Here is a 13,619-nt window from a genome sequence, read left to right on the forward strand (position 1 = left end):
TGATCTGCTTTAAATCCAATAAAACCTGATAAAAAATGCACCTTGCTGGCAATGTAAACTGGGTATAAATGAAGTTTTTTTGGTAACTCTTACCTGCCAGTTACACATACATATTCAATCAATTTTTTACTTCAGCAAAATTATTTCAGCAGAGATGACATTATGCCGCTTTTCCTGCCACACACAGCATTTCATGCACCATAGCAGCAGTCTGGCAGAATACTTCTGAGATATTCTAAGAAATGGTAGAACCCGCAATAAAGGACATAATAAATGGTGATGTGTAATAGATGATTTGGTGAATGTTTTTCATTTATCATTGCTATGACAATACTACCAACAATGTGGAATAATCATCCTAATAAGATGATAATTCTCTTTTGCTAATGTATGTACAAAACATCCAGAAGTTTTTTTTCTGGGGGGGGGGGAGGGGGAATCTTGTACCCTTCTTCCAATAAGTCTGTACTTATTCTGTCCACTACAGAAACATTCCTTTTCACTCACATCTGGTAATATGATAGGAAGAAACATTTGAGTTCTTTTATACCAACAAATGCTATATTTAAAGTCCCTGATCTGATTATACAGTTAACTCAATAATACAAAAGGATCCTCATTCACAACTGAACAAGCTCTGAAATTTCTATTTAACCACATGTGCTTAGAAGACAATCCAGGCTAATTTATAAGCTTTGAACTCTCATTCGCAGAATGTTGGAATCTATTAACCAATGAATTTGAAATGATAATCATTTACTTTATACTGCGTGCTATACCAGTCCTGAAAAAATAACAGTTGCAGCACCATTTCTTCCAGATGCTCTGTTTTTAAGTTTAGTAGTGTATTTATTTAAAAAATTAACAATCTGAAATAGAACAATTGTACAGTTGAGAGAAGCAGAGAAGAGTAAGATGTAATAATATAAAATCCAGTAGCTCTATTATGCATATTTGACAAATAAATTTAAAGCTGGAAATCTTGCTAGACATTTTTTTAAATCATGAAAGAATACAGTACAAAGTCCAAGATCCACACTTATCAAGACATCAGTGATTCTGGATTTTTCCAGATGTTAAATCATCAGTTTAAACCTAGTAAGATGACATGCAGAAATTATAAAATTAAAAACCTGAAATAGAAGTTTATGAAATAATGAAGCATTTACGACCTTAAGATAATTTACAAAAAGGAGCACAATGCTTATTTGTTTGCTTTGTTAAACATTGCTTTCAACTTAAGTTGTTTTAGTTGCTTTGTTTTTTGTGCAAATACTTTTTCTTTAATTCTATAGATACAGATAATTTCTTCTTGAGTTACAGAGTTCCAGTCTTCAAGTCCTGTAATTTCTGTTCGAAAATTCCCACTAATTTTTTGTTTTTTTTTTCCAACACCCTTTTCAGCACTTTTTCCCTGTTTGTAGCAATATTTTCTGGAATTAAAGCCACACTACAGGTTTTGCCATCTGTTAGCTGACTGATGATTGCCACATTGTCACCGCAATAAAAAAAAAACCTGTTATGTCATCTTTGTTTACTACCACTTATCCACTTTATTTATTTACTCATACTTTACAAATTCTGTTATCTAGAAAATTTCAATTTTGTTTTGGATATCTGAAAATCTTCAAATTAGTTGACTGAATTAGTTGAATCACTAGTTGACTGCTGACTCCAGCAGCCATTGCAATGAAAAATTTTCATTATATCTGAACTTATTATCAATTCTCAAATTCTCAAATGGACAATGTTGCTTTTTTGTTTGCAACATCTAAAAGCCATCAAGTTCGCACTATCATTACAAAGATTATGTAGTGTCCACTATAAACTATTGGTGATGTGTCATGAGATTATCAACTAAAGCTATGCTGTTCCAGTAAATATTTTCTTCCTTCTATCGCATGCTGATGAAATTAAGCATGAATTATATTAGTTTAGTTATTTATTAGACTTACACTTATTTTGTGCATAAGCTCCAGGTTTATCAGAGACTTGATTAAATAAATTCTCATACTTAAGGTTTTTCCATTAGATATTTTGTGGCCCAGCACAGTCTCTGTGAGTCCTAAATTCTGCTTTGCTTGGCACTCCTCTGAATTCTAAAAATTTCACCTTCCCTAGTGGACCAGTTATTCTCAATTTGGAATTTCTTTTCCTCAACACTCGGAAAGAAATTTGTGAAATTTAATTTCCATTTCCACTGAAATTTCTACTTGGCATTACAGTTAGCTAAATAATGTAGCTATGATCAAGTAATGTAGCTATGATAAAAAAAAAATACTAGTAATTAAATGTTGAGGGCAATGTCAACCTAAAAGGTTACCATAGCCCTCAACATTTAATTACTAGTATTTTTTTTAAATGTTTTACACATAACTGGATGAAATGTATGAGACATTTCTCAAGTTGCCATGTGTCAAAAATTATGCTGACAACAGCAAAAAATAATAAATAATGATTCCCCACCCTGGCATCAAGGATATAAATTATTCAGTAGGTGTAAATTCAAAAATGTTTCCAGACAAATTATTGATCATACAGATCATAAATGATTGTTAATGAATGCTAATAAATGATTGTTTCTTAAGTATAGAAGTATTTTATTTAATGCCAAAGTGAAATTAAAAAAAAAAAAAAACTGTTTTTAGATCATTTCAGATATTGGACCAATGGGTTTTATGGGGGGAGGGGAGGTTTTATGCTTTAGCAAAAACAGAGTAAAAGGTATTTTAAATTAATCTTATAATTTAAAATGAAAGACTGCATGAAACAACTTTAATATACAAAATTTTTTTGTATTAACTTCATTACCATATGAAATTATTAATTAGCCAACCAAACTAATATCTGCATTAAGAAGCTAATTTTATTATTAAACTCTTAAAAGGATTATCAAAATTTAGCTTTTTAATCAATTTTAAACATAGACTTTTTAATATATATATATATCTTTTTGACAGAAGAGGATTTACATTACACTGGAATTATTTGCTGATATCACATCTCCTTCCTTTTTTTTTTTTAATTTGGCACAAAATTTAAACAGAAACTAGTTTAAAACATTTTTTCAAATGAGAATTTGCCTCAGTTAGTATTTTGATTATTTTTCAAAAATTCTCTATTACTCAGTTCATATTTATGCTTGCACAAAACTAGTAAGATCTCAAAATTTCTCAGAATAACACACTTTTCACACCGAAAAGTTAATTTCAAATTATAATGCATCTTAATTAGGCAAGCAATATATATACATACCTCACAATCCTCTAAAATGATTCTTATTTTGTATTAGGAGTACCTAAATAGTCTAGTATATTTTAAGGTAAAAATATATGACATTCTCCTCGCCATATTGCGAAGAAGTTGATACAGTAATTGCAATACAAAATATACTCAATAAGCAGACATTCTAAATTACATACTATTTGCAAAGCTCCTTAATTTATCCACAAATATGGCAGAAAACCTAACAATTAAAGCAAAATCACAAAAACAGAAAGAATAAATTACTTTTTTCTTATATGTATCCAAGTATGTGATGCCACCCAAATAAGAACAGTAAACAATAATCCACTTCCAACAGCAGACACCAACATAAATGCAGTACCCTCACTAAAAATTCAGAAAAGAAATGTGAAATTTTTTAATACATTCATATAAACAATCAGATAGTCATATTTTTTAACACAACAGCTTTCTACCATTTACTTCTTAAAACTGTCGTGAACTTTTCCATATAAACGTATCACAAAATATATAAACTTATATAATGAGGATTCTAAAAAACTTAAGTTACTTCCAGACAGCTTTTTATGCTGCCATTATGTTATATTAAAATGATACAAAACATGGTAATATTAAAAGTTTCCCAAAATTTATACCATAACTGAAGTGAGTGATATTTTTAAACATAAATATATTTAATGCATTTTTAAAACATACTTATCAAGCTTGCATCATGACTAAGAATTTGTAAGCTAAAGATAATGACTGTAAGGGTAACATTTTTTTTATAGTTACAGCTATATGATTTACTTAGGGCAGATATTCTCTTCAGCCTTACACAGTTTTCATCCGGCTGACGAGATATTTTGAGTACTTTCTGCTTCTCATAATTACCGAAAGACACATAAGGGCCAAACACAGTTACATTTACACAAAACATAAATTACAATACCTATAACGGTGATACAGGGACTGCCAAAAAATATTGCCAAGTTTGGTGACTTTTGGAGATTTCTCGCCAAATTAGCGAGTTATGCATTTACTCAAAGTTGCCCCTGTATTCTTACTTTTTCAGTATGCTTCACTCCTTTAGATTTTCATGTTATGTTATACACACGAAATACAATTTTACATATAATTTCACCAAAATTATCTATGTATATACAAAACTCGTAACAATGACTGTCAGGGTAACATCTCTTTACCATCTTTTTTTTTTTAAAAAAAAGGTACAGCTTTATGATTAGAAAAACACTAAATAAAATTAAATTTATTAATCTATATTAGAAAATTTGAAGTCTTCAGGTAACTGGAATTTTAACTGAATTTTTTTAACCCTCTTTTCATGCAATTTAATTTAACTAAATGTATCACAAAATATATAAACTTATATCATAATAAATATTCTAACGAATTAAAGTTACTTCCAGACATCTTTCCAAGCTGTCATTTTAAAACTTATCATGCAGTTACTGCAATAAACTCACTTTATTAAAATATATGATCCACATTTACAACATTTACATATATATGTGTGTGTAAAGGGCATGACCTTTATCAAAGTCAACATTAGAATCATTATTTTAACAATACTTTTTTCAATGGTGCATAGTAGATCAAACAAATAAATAAAAAAAATATATATTCACCTACTGCATTTAAAATTTAATCAATACTGATTAATTTTAAAATACAGTATTTGAAGAATTAAAGTAGAAATGTGTATCTAATTTGGTAAGGAAATACTTATTGAGAAACAAACGTAAAACTAAGTTGCTTTAAAATAAGTTTCAAGAAAAAACTGGTTCATATTTTTAAATATTTATCATTTATATTATTTTACATATAAATAATGCGAAGAGGAAATTATGAAAATGTTTAAAGAGCTAATTTATTCTGCGACTTAGAAGAAACAAAAATGATCTGTGAGGACATTTAAAGTGCCATATAAAAATCTGTGTCATAATCATATCTTGCAAACATGCTACACTTTTATCAGCAAATTATATACAGTACACTTTGAATGTAAAAGTTTATTATAAAATTACTTTCAAAAATTTTTATTTGAATATATTACATATTCATTTATTATAGTCAAAACATTTTTCTCATAAATTACCAAAATTATACTCAGTTATTATTAAGATAAAAAACAACAAAAAGGCTGTTTTCAACAAACGTTAGCTAGCTAAACTCTTAAGTAGGTGAGTCTGATAAGAACTAAATATACACAGCACAGAATATAAGCACTAAAACACTGGTTTATACCAGAGGCTGAAAAATCTATCTATGCTGTTAATTCTGAATAAGATGTCACTAAGAAATTTCTAATATGATTAGACTATGCTACAGACCACACAGAGATGAGAAAATTCTGTGTGCGGTGCTCATAAGTCATCGTTTCCAAGCTTTTACAATGTGTCACACGACGTGGTTCTGACAGCATAGACACAATTATTCCTGCTCTTTGACAGTACAGGAGATATACCTTCATGACCAGCATTAAGAAATTTTAGCATTCTGCACTGTGTCTGTCATCAAAGCCTCTTGATTTCAGGATGGCTGACAAACCAATGATCTTGTTTTGCCTCTGATACCATTCCAGATATAACGAATCAGAGGATGTAAAATACTACTGAAAAATTAAGGAGGCATGTCTAATTCAGTCTGAAGGTATTTTCCATCAGAAGAACATGTCAGAATGCTCCTGAACTCTTGATTAAAGAGACCCAGAATGCTCTTGAACTCTCTACTTGAGAGACCCTCGTTATCAGGATCGTCAGGTCACAAGGACTATACTTCACTTCAATAACTGTTCTATGCTATCCATGAATTATATATATTTGTAAAGAGCTTCTTGCAATTGTAATAAATATGTTTTGAGCTTAAACTGCAGTAAGTATTACACAACCTCATAAATGTACTAATCATTATACGGAGTCAGGGGCGCTACCTGCGGCCAGTCTCCAACAAATACAAATAGTATTCAGATAACATACTAATTCAGACAGCTAAAAACATCTATAAAAAAACTTTTAATATATAAAATGATCAGTCCTTAAAATAAAATTTTAGATATAATAACAATATTAAAATAACGAAAGAGGTAAAGGGGCAAGTGTTAATATTTCAAACTCACAGTGTATCGGTGCAAGCTGATTCCAAAGCAGTCCTGTACTCTCCATTGACATAATCACATTTTAGGACATTTATGATACCATCCAACAATGTCCCAGTCTGATTGATGTGCTCATTTAAATGATTCAGAGTTTCCTCAATCTGAAAACATTCATCATAATAAACAACACATAACAGTAACAAAAAATTATTTGCATTGGAATGTCTGATATACAATGAAACTGAGTGGGGGAACTTAAGAAATTTGATATTTGCAATAAAGTGTCATCATGCCATTATGGATAACTTTTACTGTCTCTAGAAAAGGACCACACAGAACCATTTTGATAAGAGACAGCAATGGGTTCAAATGATGTAAAATCTACGAGGGTTGGAACTTTAATACTGGCAACACAGCTGAAAAAACGCTACGCAACAAAACCAAAGAATATCGCGTATACCACACGTAAACTACATACCTACCTTACCTCTCAGCAAAAAGACTCGTCCTGCCTACGTCACGCGCATGCGGAGTGACGTGAAGAATGGATGCTTGTATTAGCTCGCGGTCTAAAGTAAGTGTTGTCATGATGTTTTCAAAACAAGAACAACAATGTTGGATAAAAATTGAATGTGCCAGAGGTCGTACAGCACAACAGTGTCATCAAGGGCTTCAAGAGGCTTGCGGGGAATCTGCATTGCCTTACAAAACCGTAGCAAGATGGGTGAAAGCATTCAATGAAGGACGCCAAAACGTGGCAGACATGCTGCGGCCAGGTCATCCGAATGTCAGCGATGCAGACGTGCAAGCTGTTGCCGCACTAATGGACAGTGATCGCCGCCAAACGATTCGTCAACTGGCCGGACAAACAGGATTAGCGCATACGACTATGCTGCACATTCTGAAGGAATGCCTGTCCATGAGAAAAATTGCTTCATGATGGGTTCCACATCAGTTGATGGAAATGCAGAAATGGCTATGATACGATGCTGCCCGAACCCACCTGGAGTGCTATGAGCGCGAAGGAGATGCTTTTTTATGCAGTATCATTACGCTGGATGAGACTTGGGCCCAATCATACCAGCCAGAACTGAAACGCCAATCAAACGAATGGTGTCGTCACGGGTTACCACGACGTTCGAAATTTCGTCAGAACCCCAGCAATGTGAAAGTTATGGTGATTCTCGTGTACGACTGTGATGGTGTTGTCCTAACGCATACCGTTCCCCCACAGCAGACCGTCACTGCGCAGTATTACTGCTCATTTTTGGAGCACAATCTCTGACCAGCTTTGAGAAAAAAACGGCGACACTTTCTGCAGAACGCTCCTTTCATTTTGCATGACAATGCTCGGCCACATTCAGCACAAGCTGTGACTGATTTTTTCAAGTGATGCGGGCTGGGAAGTGCTTTACCATCCACCATACTCCCCAGATCTAAGCCCTTGTGACTATGACTTAATTCCTAAAATGAAGGAACCACTTTGTGGCACTCGTTTCCAAACTGTTCCTGAGATTCTTGCGGCAGTAGACCGGTCCATTCAAACTATCAACAAAACAGGCGCTGCTACAGGTATTCTGCAACTTCCACATTGTTGGAAACGGGTTGTACACAATGCTGGTGACTGTATTGAAGGACTGTAAAACATGGTGACATGAATCACTTTTGTATTCCTTGTAAATAAATAGTTGCCACTATTAAAGTTCCAACCCTCGTAGTACATAAAATGTTAACAGCAGTCTGCTTCTGATCAAAACGCAACTTTTTTGCTTAAAGTGTGCTAAACTTTGCCAAATGTTGAATTAAAAAAATTTTAATGAAATCACAGCTGACAGTTAGATAAATATTAATACAGATCAGCTTACAAGTACAGTATACTAGATATGTATGTAAACAAAAAATAGGTATATTTTTTACCTCTAGGTCTTTTTTTTTTAAATTATTATTATCAAGTTTGTATTCAAAAATCAATTATTTTATAGCCATGTTTAAAAACTAATATTTTATAAATACAATGATGTTTTATAAAATGTATACTTTTAAAAAACATGATACTACACATTTTGAAAGGACTTACTACTTCAATCTTGTCATGCAATACCAACAATGCCACTTCAGTTATTTGCTTTAAAGTATCTTTCACATTTTTCAAAGAATTGGTACCTTCAGATATTGCCTAAATAAACACATTTCATTAAAAAATGTCAAATAAATAAAAAAAATGAATCTGATTATTAATGAACAAGTATTTTATTAATGAATGCAAAAATAAAGAGAAATTACTTTATTAAATGGATCTTGAATCTTCTCATCACAATGGATGTAGTAAGTTAAAACGCCTAAACAAAGAAAGAAAAAATATTAAAAAAATAATAATATTTTTTTTTTAAATCGAAGAATAATGAATTCCAAGGCATGCTAATTTTTTGCATGATATAAGAATTATAAAATTAATTTATGAATAAATATCAACACTGAAATCAATAGAAAGAATAATATTTTAGTTTATGATATCAAAAATATTCAAATAAAATTTGTCATGCATAGAATTTGTTGTTTTATGAATTATTTTACAATTCAATAATTATTTTGAAAGAAAATTCTCATATAATTCATTTATCGTCGTCTTTCTATCATCATTTTATGCTGTTGCTATCAATGCTGGCATAAAATGACAACAGAAAAATAACAATAGATGAACAAGAGTTATCTTGATTAAAGGAATAGCAGATATGAAATAAATACCATACAAACATCAGAATAAAATAGCTATTACAAATTTTTTTTTATTCATGATTAATGCAGAATTGGTGGTTATTATAGAGTGTGATTTAAAACATTTTGCAAACCTTTCAAAGTACTGCTGTTAAGAATAGACAGAGTGCTTTATTAGACTTACAAAAAGGTCTGATTGCGCCCATATCCTACGGGCATTTGTTTCACACGAACAAATGTTTTGGGTAATTTTTCTGCCTGGTTTACTATTGAAAGAAAGATGCGTGATTTTTTTCCCTTCCTTTCGAAAAAAAATTGCAAGTTGTTTGTTTTCAACCATTCAGCTATCAGCTTGTTTGTGATGGAGAACCAGTTTCCCCTGTGTTAACCCCAAAGCGATCTGTGGTGACTGACTATTGTGACAAAGCAGAAAAATTGTTCCAAACAGTTGTTCTTTCGAAACAAACTGATGTAGGATAGCAGCCTTACTGGCTTTTGAGCGAAGAGTGACAGCATTTCAGAAACTATGCACTTTCTGGATTGTTTGCACGCTGCAAACTATCCAGAAAGTGAATGGCAAAATGGCACTATGCAAAATATAGAAACAGCAGAGCATTGAAGCCATTGATGAAAAAGGTGAATGGTAGCTGAAGCGATTCATTCAGGCTGACTGACATGCTACAGTGGACCAATTTACTATTCAAAGGCATTACCACAAGTGTCTGTAAAATGGCAGTTTAACCAACCTTACTGCGTATGGTACTCTACAACAGATGGATGCTGACAGTACTTATGCTAGCAACTATTCATTGGTAGAAGAGATAGGAATTTGTCTGGCATTTCCATGAGTGGACTTTCATTGATTAGATAAAGGTTTCCTTCTCTAATAAAGATTTATTTGCTCTGATTCTTTTGAAGCATACAGTAAAAATCAATGAAAAAAAAAAAAAACACTTTCTCAACCATTTCTAGACCTAAACATCAAGCTGGCAGGGGCAGCATTTCTGACAAATGTTTTTATGACATTCTCTGGGTCTATTCATCATTGTGATTGGTCCTATGTATAAGATTATATATGCACTGATCCTTGCAGATTTTTCTCCCTAAGAATAAACGGCGCCTAATTTCTTAAGATTTAAACCCAATCAAGAATCTATGGAACTACTGCTATCAAGCTGTTCTCTCTATGAATACTCTGCTATGCACCCTCCAACAACTATCAAGTGCACTGCAGTCAGCATAGCTCCATATCCTTTTGAGTACTTTCCAACACATTAGCCACTATTTGAACTGCATATGAAAGATATTCTGGATGTTAACAAGTGGTCACGTTAACCTGACTTGACATTGTATTCGAATCAAACACTAAAAATAATCCATCTATTGAAGAATGGGTTCAAAAATTAGTCTAATATTTCAAGAATATGGTTCTATAAGACTGCATGAAATATGTAACAGTATTGTAGCATTACAATAAAAAGCATTCATACGTACATTGTTGCTGCAATAGGTTGCATGTCAAAAAAAGCAAATTTGAGAAATCAAATGAAAAAGAGCATGTTGTAAAGACTAAAGCAATACAAAGCGTACTAGGACATGTTTATATAGTCTTCTTTCTTGACACACTGCTTTTCAGGAGGCCAAATGATATTTACCTCTGAATGATACCTTAAAAGAGGCATTTTAGGATATACGACCTATTGCAGTAACAACATGCAACCAGCAATTTTACTTCAAAACATACAAACTATACTATAAAATCTGTAAACAGATTCATATAAATGCTGACAAGAGAAAACGTGAATATTTTTTTCAATAAAAGTTCATGTTAAAATCATTATTACACATTTTGGAAAATTCTAATTAATTGTTATTTTACCAGATTCAACAACTCCATTAGCTTGTTGATACAGGAATGGTTCTGGATCAAGGCAGAAGTCAGACCCAGCCTAAATGCAAAATTTGCATAATTATTTAACTTATGAAAATAATACATAAACTATCCATTCACAAAAAAAAAAAAAAAAAAAAAAAGTCAAAAATGAACTTTACAATGTCCCAATACAATGAACTTTCCTTTTCCAGTTTTTTTAAATCACAATTCTGATTATCAGTGATAAGAAAAAGCTTAGATAAATTATAAAAAAACACTTCTGTTTTGTGGGAACACAAGTAGCCAAATGGCAAAAGTTCTGTTTGTAAATCAAATTTGTTACAAACTAAGAGCTCTAACAGGTCTTGTCTATACTTTAGACTAGAGATCACAGATATTTGTCTATATTTTAGAGGGCTAACAAAAATTACCATATAAACACAGCAATTGTATAGTGTTTGGTTCAAGAACTATTCAGTGCCACAAGTGACTGGTACAGTTTCAAGCGAAATCAACACAGCTGCATTCATGCAGGTATATTAGGTACTGCTCACTGTGCTAACTGCTAAGTTTCCGCCACAATTATAATTCTGAGGAAGTGCAGCCTGGGAGGACAGTCCGAGGGTTTCCCACTCCTCTTTTCCCCAACTTTTCAAGAGGATTATTTTAGTTCACTGTGTATTTTGAGACCCATTTGCTGTAGACACACAATGCACTCACAACCATCCATGCCAACTCTGGGGTTTGAACCTGAACCCTTTGGTACTGCAGGCCACTAACCACTATCCCATATGGGCAGTTTCCAGAAGTCACATTCAACTTCAGATTAAATGAAATATAACTCCTTAAGAAGATTATATATTAAAGGATTAAAAGAACTTGTATAAAATTATCTTTGTGACTGCTAATGCTACAGATCCCATCTAGGCTTCAAAATAAAAACACTCATTTATTAGGCCATCACATATTACCTCATGTTGCAACTCAACTCTTGCTGAGATCCGATGGCTGAGTGACGTCATCTCGAACTATGAACTCTCGCTTAGAAATTGCAAGAAAACTCAGAACGGAGAAGTCGCACGCTGCGTTGTGCCACATTTAAACAGTTTTCATTATGTAAATATTCTGTAATCCATTTGCATCTTCATTAAATATGTTTGTGTAAAGAAAGTATTTATCATTTATGGATTATTCCCTTCAAGATTTTGCAGATAGAGACGCACAGAGGAGAATTCAACCAGTGGCCCAGGCAGAAGTTCCGTTGTTTAAGTCCTGTAACTGCTGTGCCGAGAATACTGACTAACTTGTCAATCAAAATTTTTAAATTTCACTAACGTCTCTTTCACTTTCTTCATGCCTTTATCAATTTTTTGGAGCAATTCCACTTTTTGTTTAATGGGCATCGAAACATGCTTTTGCTTTATAGATCCTTTGGCAGCTCCAGAATCGGAAATTCTTTTTGACATAATCAAAAGCTCAAGCTTACCTTTTATAAAATTGCTCTAACAGCATTGCTTACCTTTTATAAATAACTCTCTGCAAAAAATAATAAGCTGGATCCAATTAAAAGATTAAGGAACAACGCAATCTGCAACATTAACTGAAATAGATAATTAGATAATTTTAGCCTAGCTTATACCGTCCGTTATACATTAAACGCACATGCGCAAACGTATTATGCGCATGCTTAAACGCTACGCATGCGCAGAAAGTTTGTAGCTTTGAGGTCCAGATTATAGATCATTCCGGATTAAAGACTTTGTATTGTACTTCCTACTTTTATTTTTCAAAACTATAGAAGAAAAACTGTGGAAGAGGTACATGAAGCAAACTGAAACAATGTGACTAGGAAATTGGTCAGAAAGAAGCTGAATCAAGAGAGATGAAAAGCATGCCAAAGTAAAGCAAGCAAATTAAGCAAAGCAAGAACTTTGCATTTGGCACACATTTTAATCAAGACTCACACAAGGTTGTTTCTTTACTTAATTGTAAGCTGAATCATATTTATGACAGCCACACAATTTTTATTTTTGATGCAAGAAATTGTATCAAAAATAAAATTGCATTGCCAAGGAAAGATATTGATAAACAAAACCATATATAATTAGAAATATTATCTCTGAGAGATATACTTATCCAAAATGAAAGAAGAAAGATTGAAAAAATTAAGAAATGGGTACATCATTCGAACTGATGAGAGTTTGCTTGCTTTGAAGAAAATTAGCGAGAGTGCTATCAAATTCATCAATGGAAACCACTAGTGGCATTAACATGCAAATACCACATATACATACAACAATCAACACACAGTACCACATATCTATGATCAACATGTCCAGAAAAGGAAAACCTGATAATCAGAAAAGAACACAGAAAATTACTGTTTTGTGTTCTTCAAATATACATATATATATATATATATATATTCCCAAATTCCTTATTAGTTTTAAAAACAACTAACAAAGAATCTCTTTATGATTTTTGGAAAGGAATATCACCACCATTTTTGGCTAAATAGTTAGTAATACAAGGTGTATCTGTTAAATTCGAGTACTGGGGCTAAAACAACAGAATGAATAATAAAAAACAAAGATACATTTAATAGTCCTCAAAATAATCACCTCCGGCAGTCACACACTTTTGTGCATGGCAGTACAAATTCTGGAAACACGCTTTATAGTCTTCTGA

At 32.4% G+C, this 13,619-nt stretch overlaps 1 protein-coding gene across 9 annotated transcripts in view; it reads right to left on the bottom strand.

Moving 5' to 3' along the window:
- LOC118192715 (protein tweety-like) overlaps window positions 1-13,619 on the bottom strand; it is a 128,810-nt gene that overhangs the window by 37,401 nt on the left and 77,790 nt on the right. For all 9 annotated transcript variants that reach the window (XM_085810932.1, XM_085810931.1, XM_085810934.1 and 6 more), the window contains 5 exons: window positions 10,938-11,007; window positions 8,627-8,682; window positions 8,421-8,519; window positions 6,365-6,504; window positions 3,511-3,612 (listed from right to left, as the gene is read on the bottom strand). In XM_085810932.1, coding sequence (XP_085667058.1) covers window positions 3,511-3,612; window positions 6,365-6,504; window positions 8,421-8,519; window positions 8,627-8,682; window positions 10,938-11,007 — 467 coding nt within the window. The remainder of the gene's footprint in view (window positions 1-3,510; window positions 3,613-6,364; window positions 6,505-8,420; window positions 8,520-8,626; window positions 8,683-10,937; window positions 11,008-13,619) is intronic.

This window comes from Stegodyphus dumicola, chromosome 2 (assembly GCF_044657685.1).
Source record: "Stegodyphus dumicola isolate Sdum_Otavi_A_Nest chromosome 2, ASM4465768v1".
In the NCBI taxonomy this organism is placed as follows: domain Eukaryota; kingdom Metazoa; phylum Arthropoda; class Arachnida; order Araneae; family Eresidae; genus Stegodyphus; species Stegodyphus dumicola.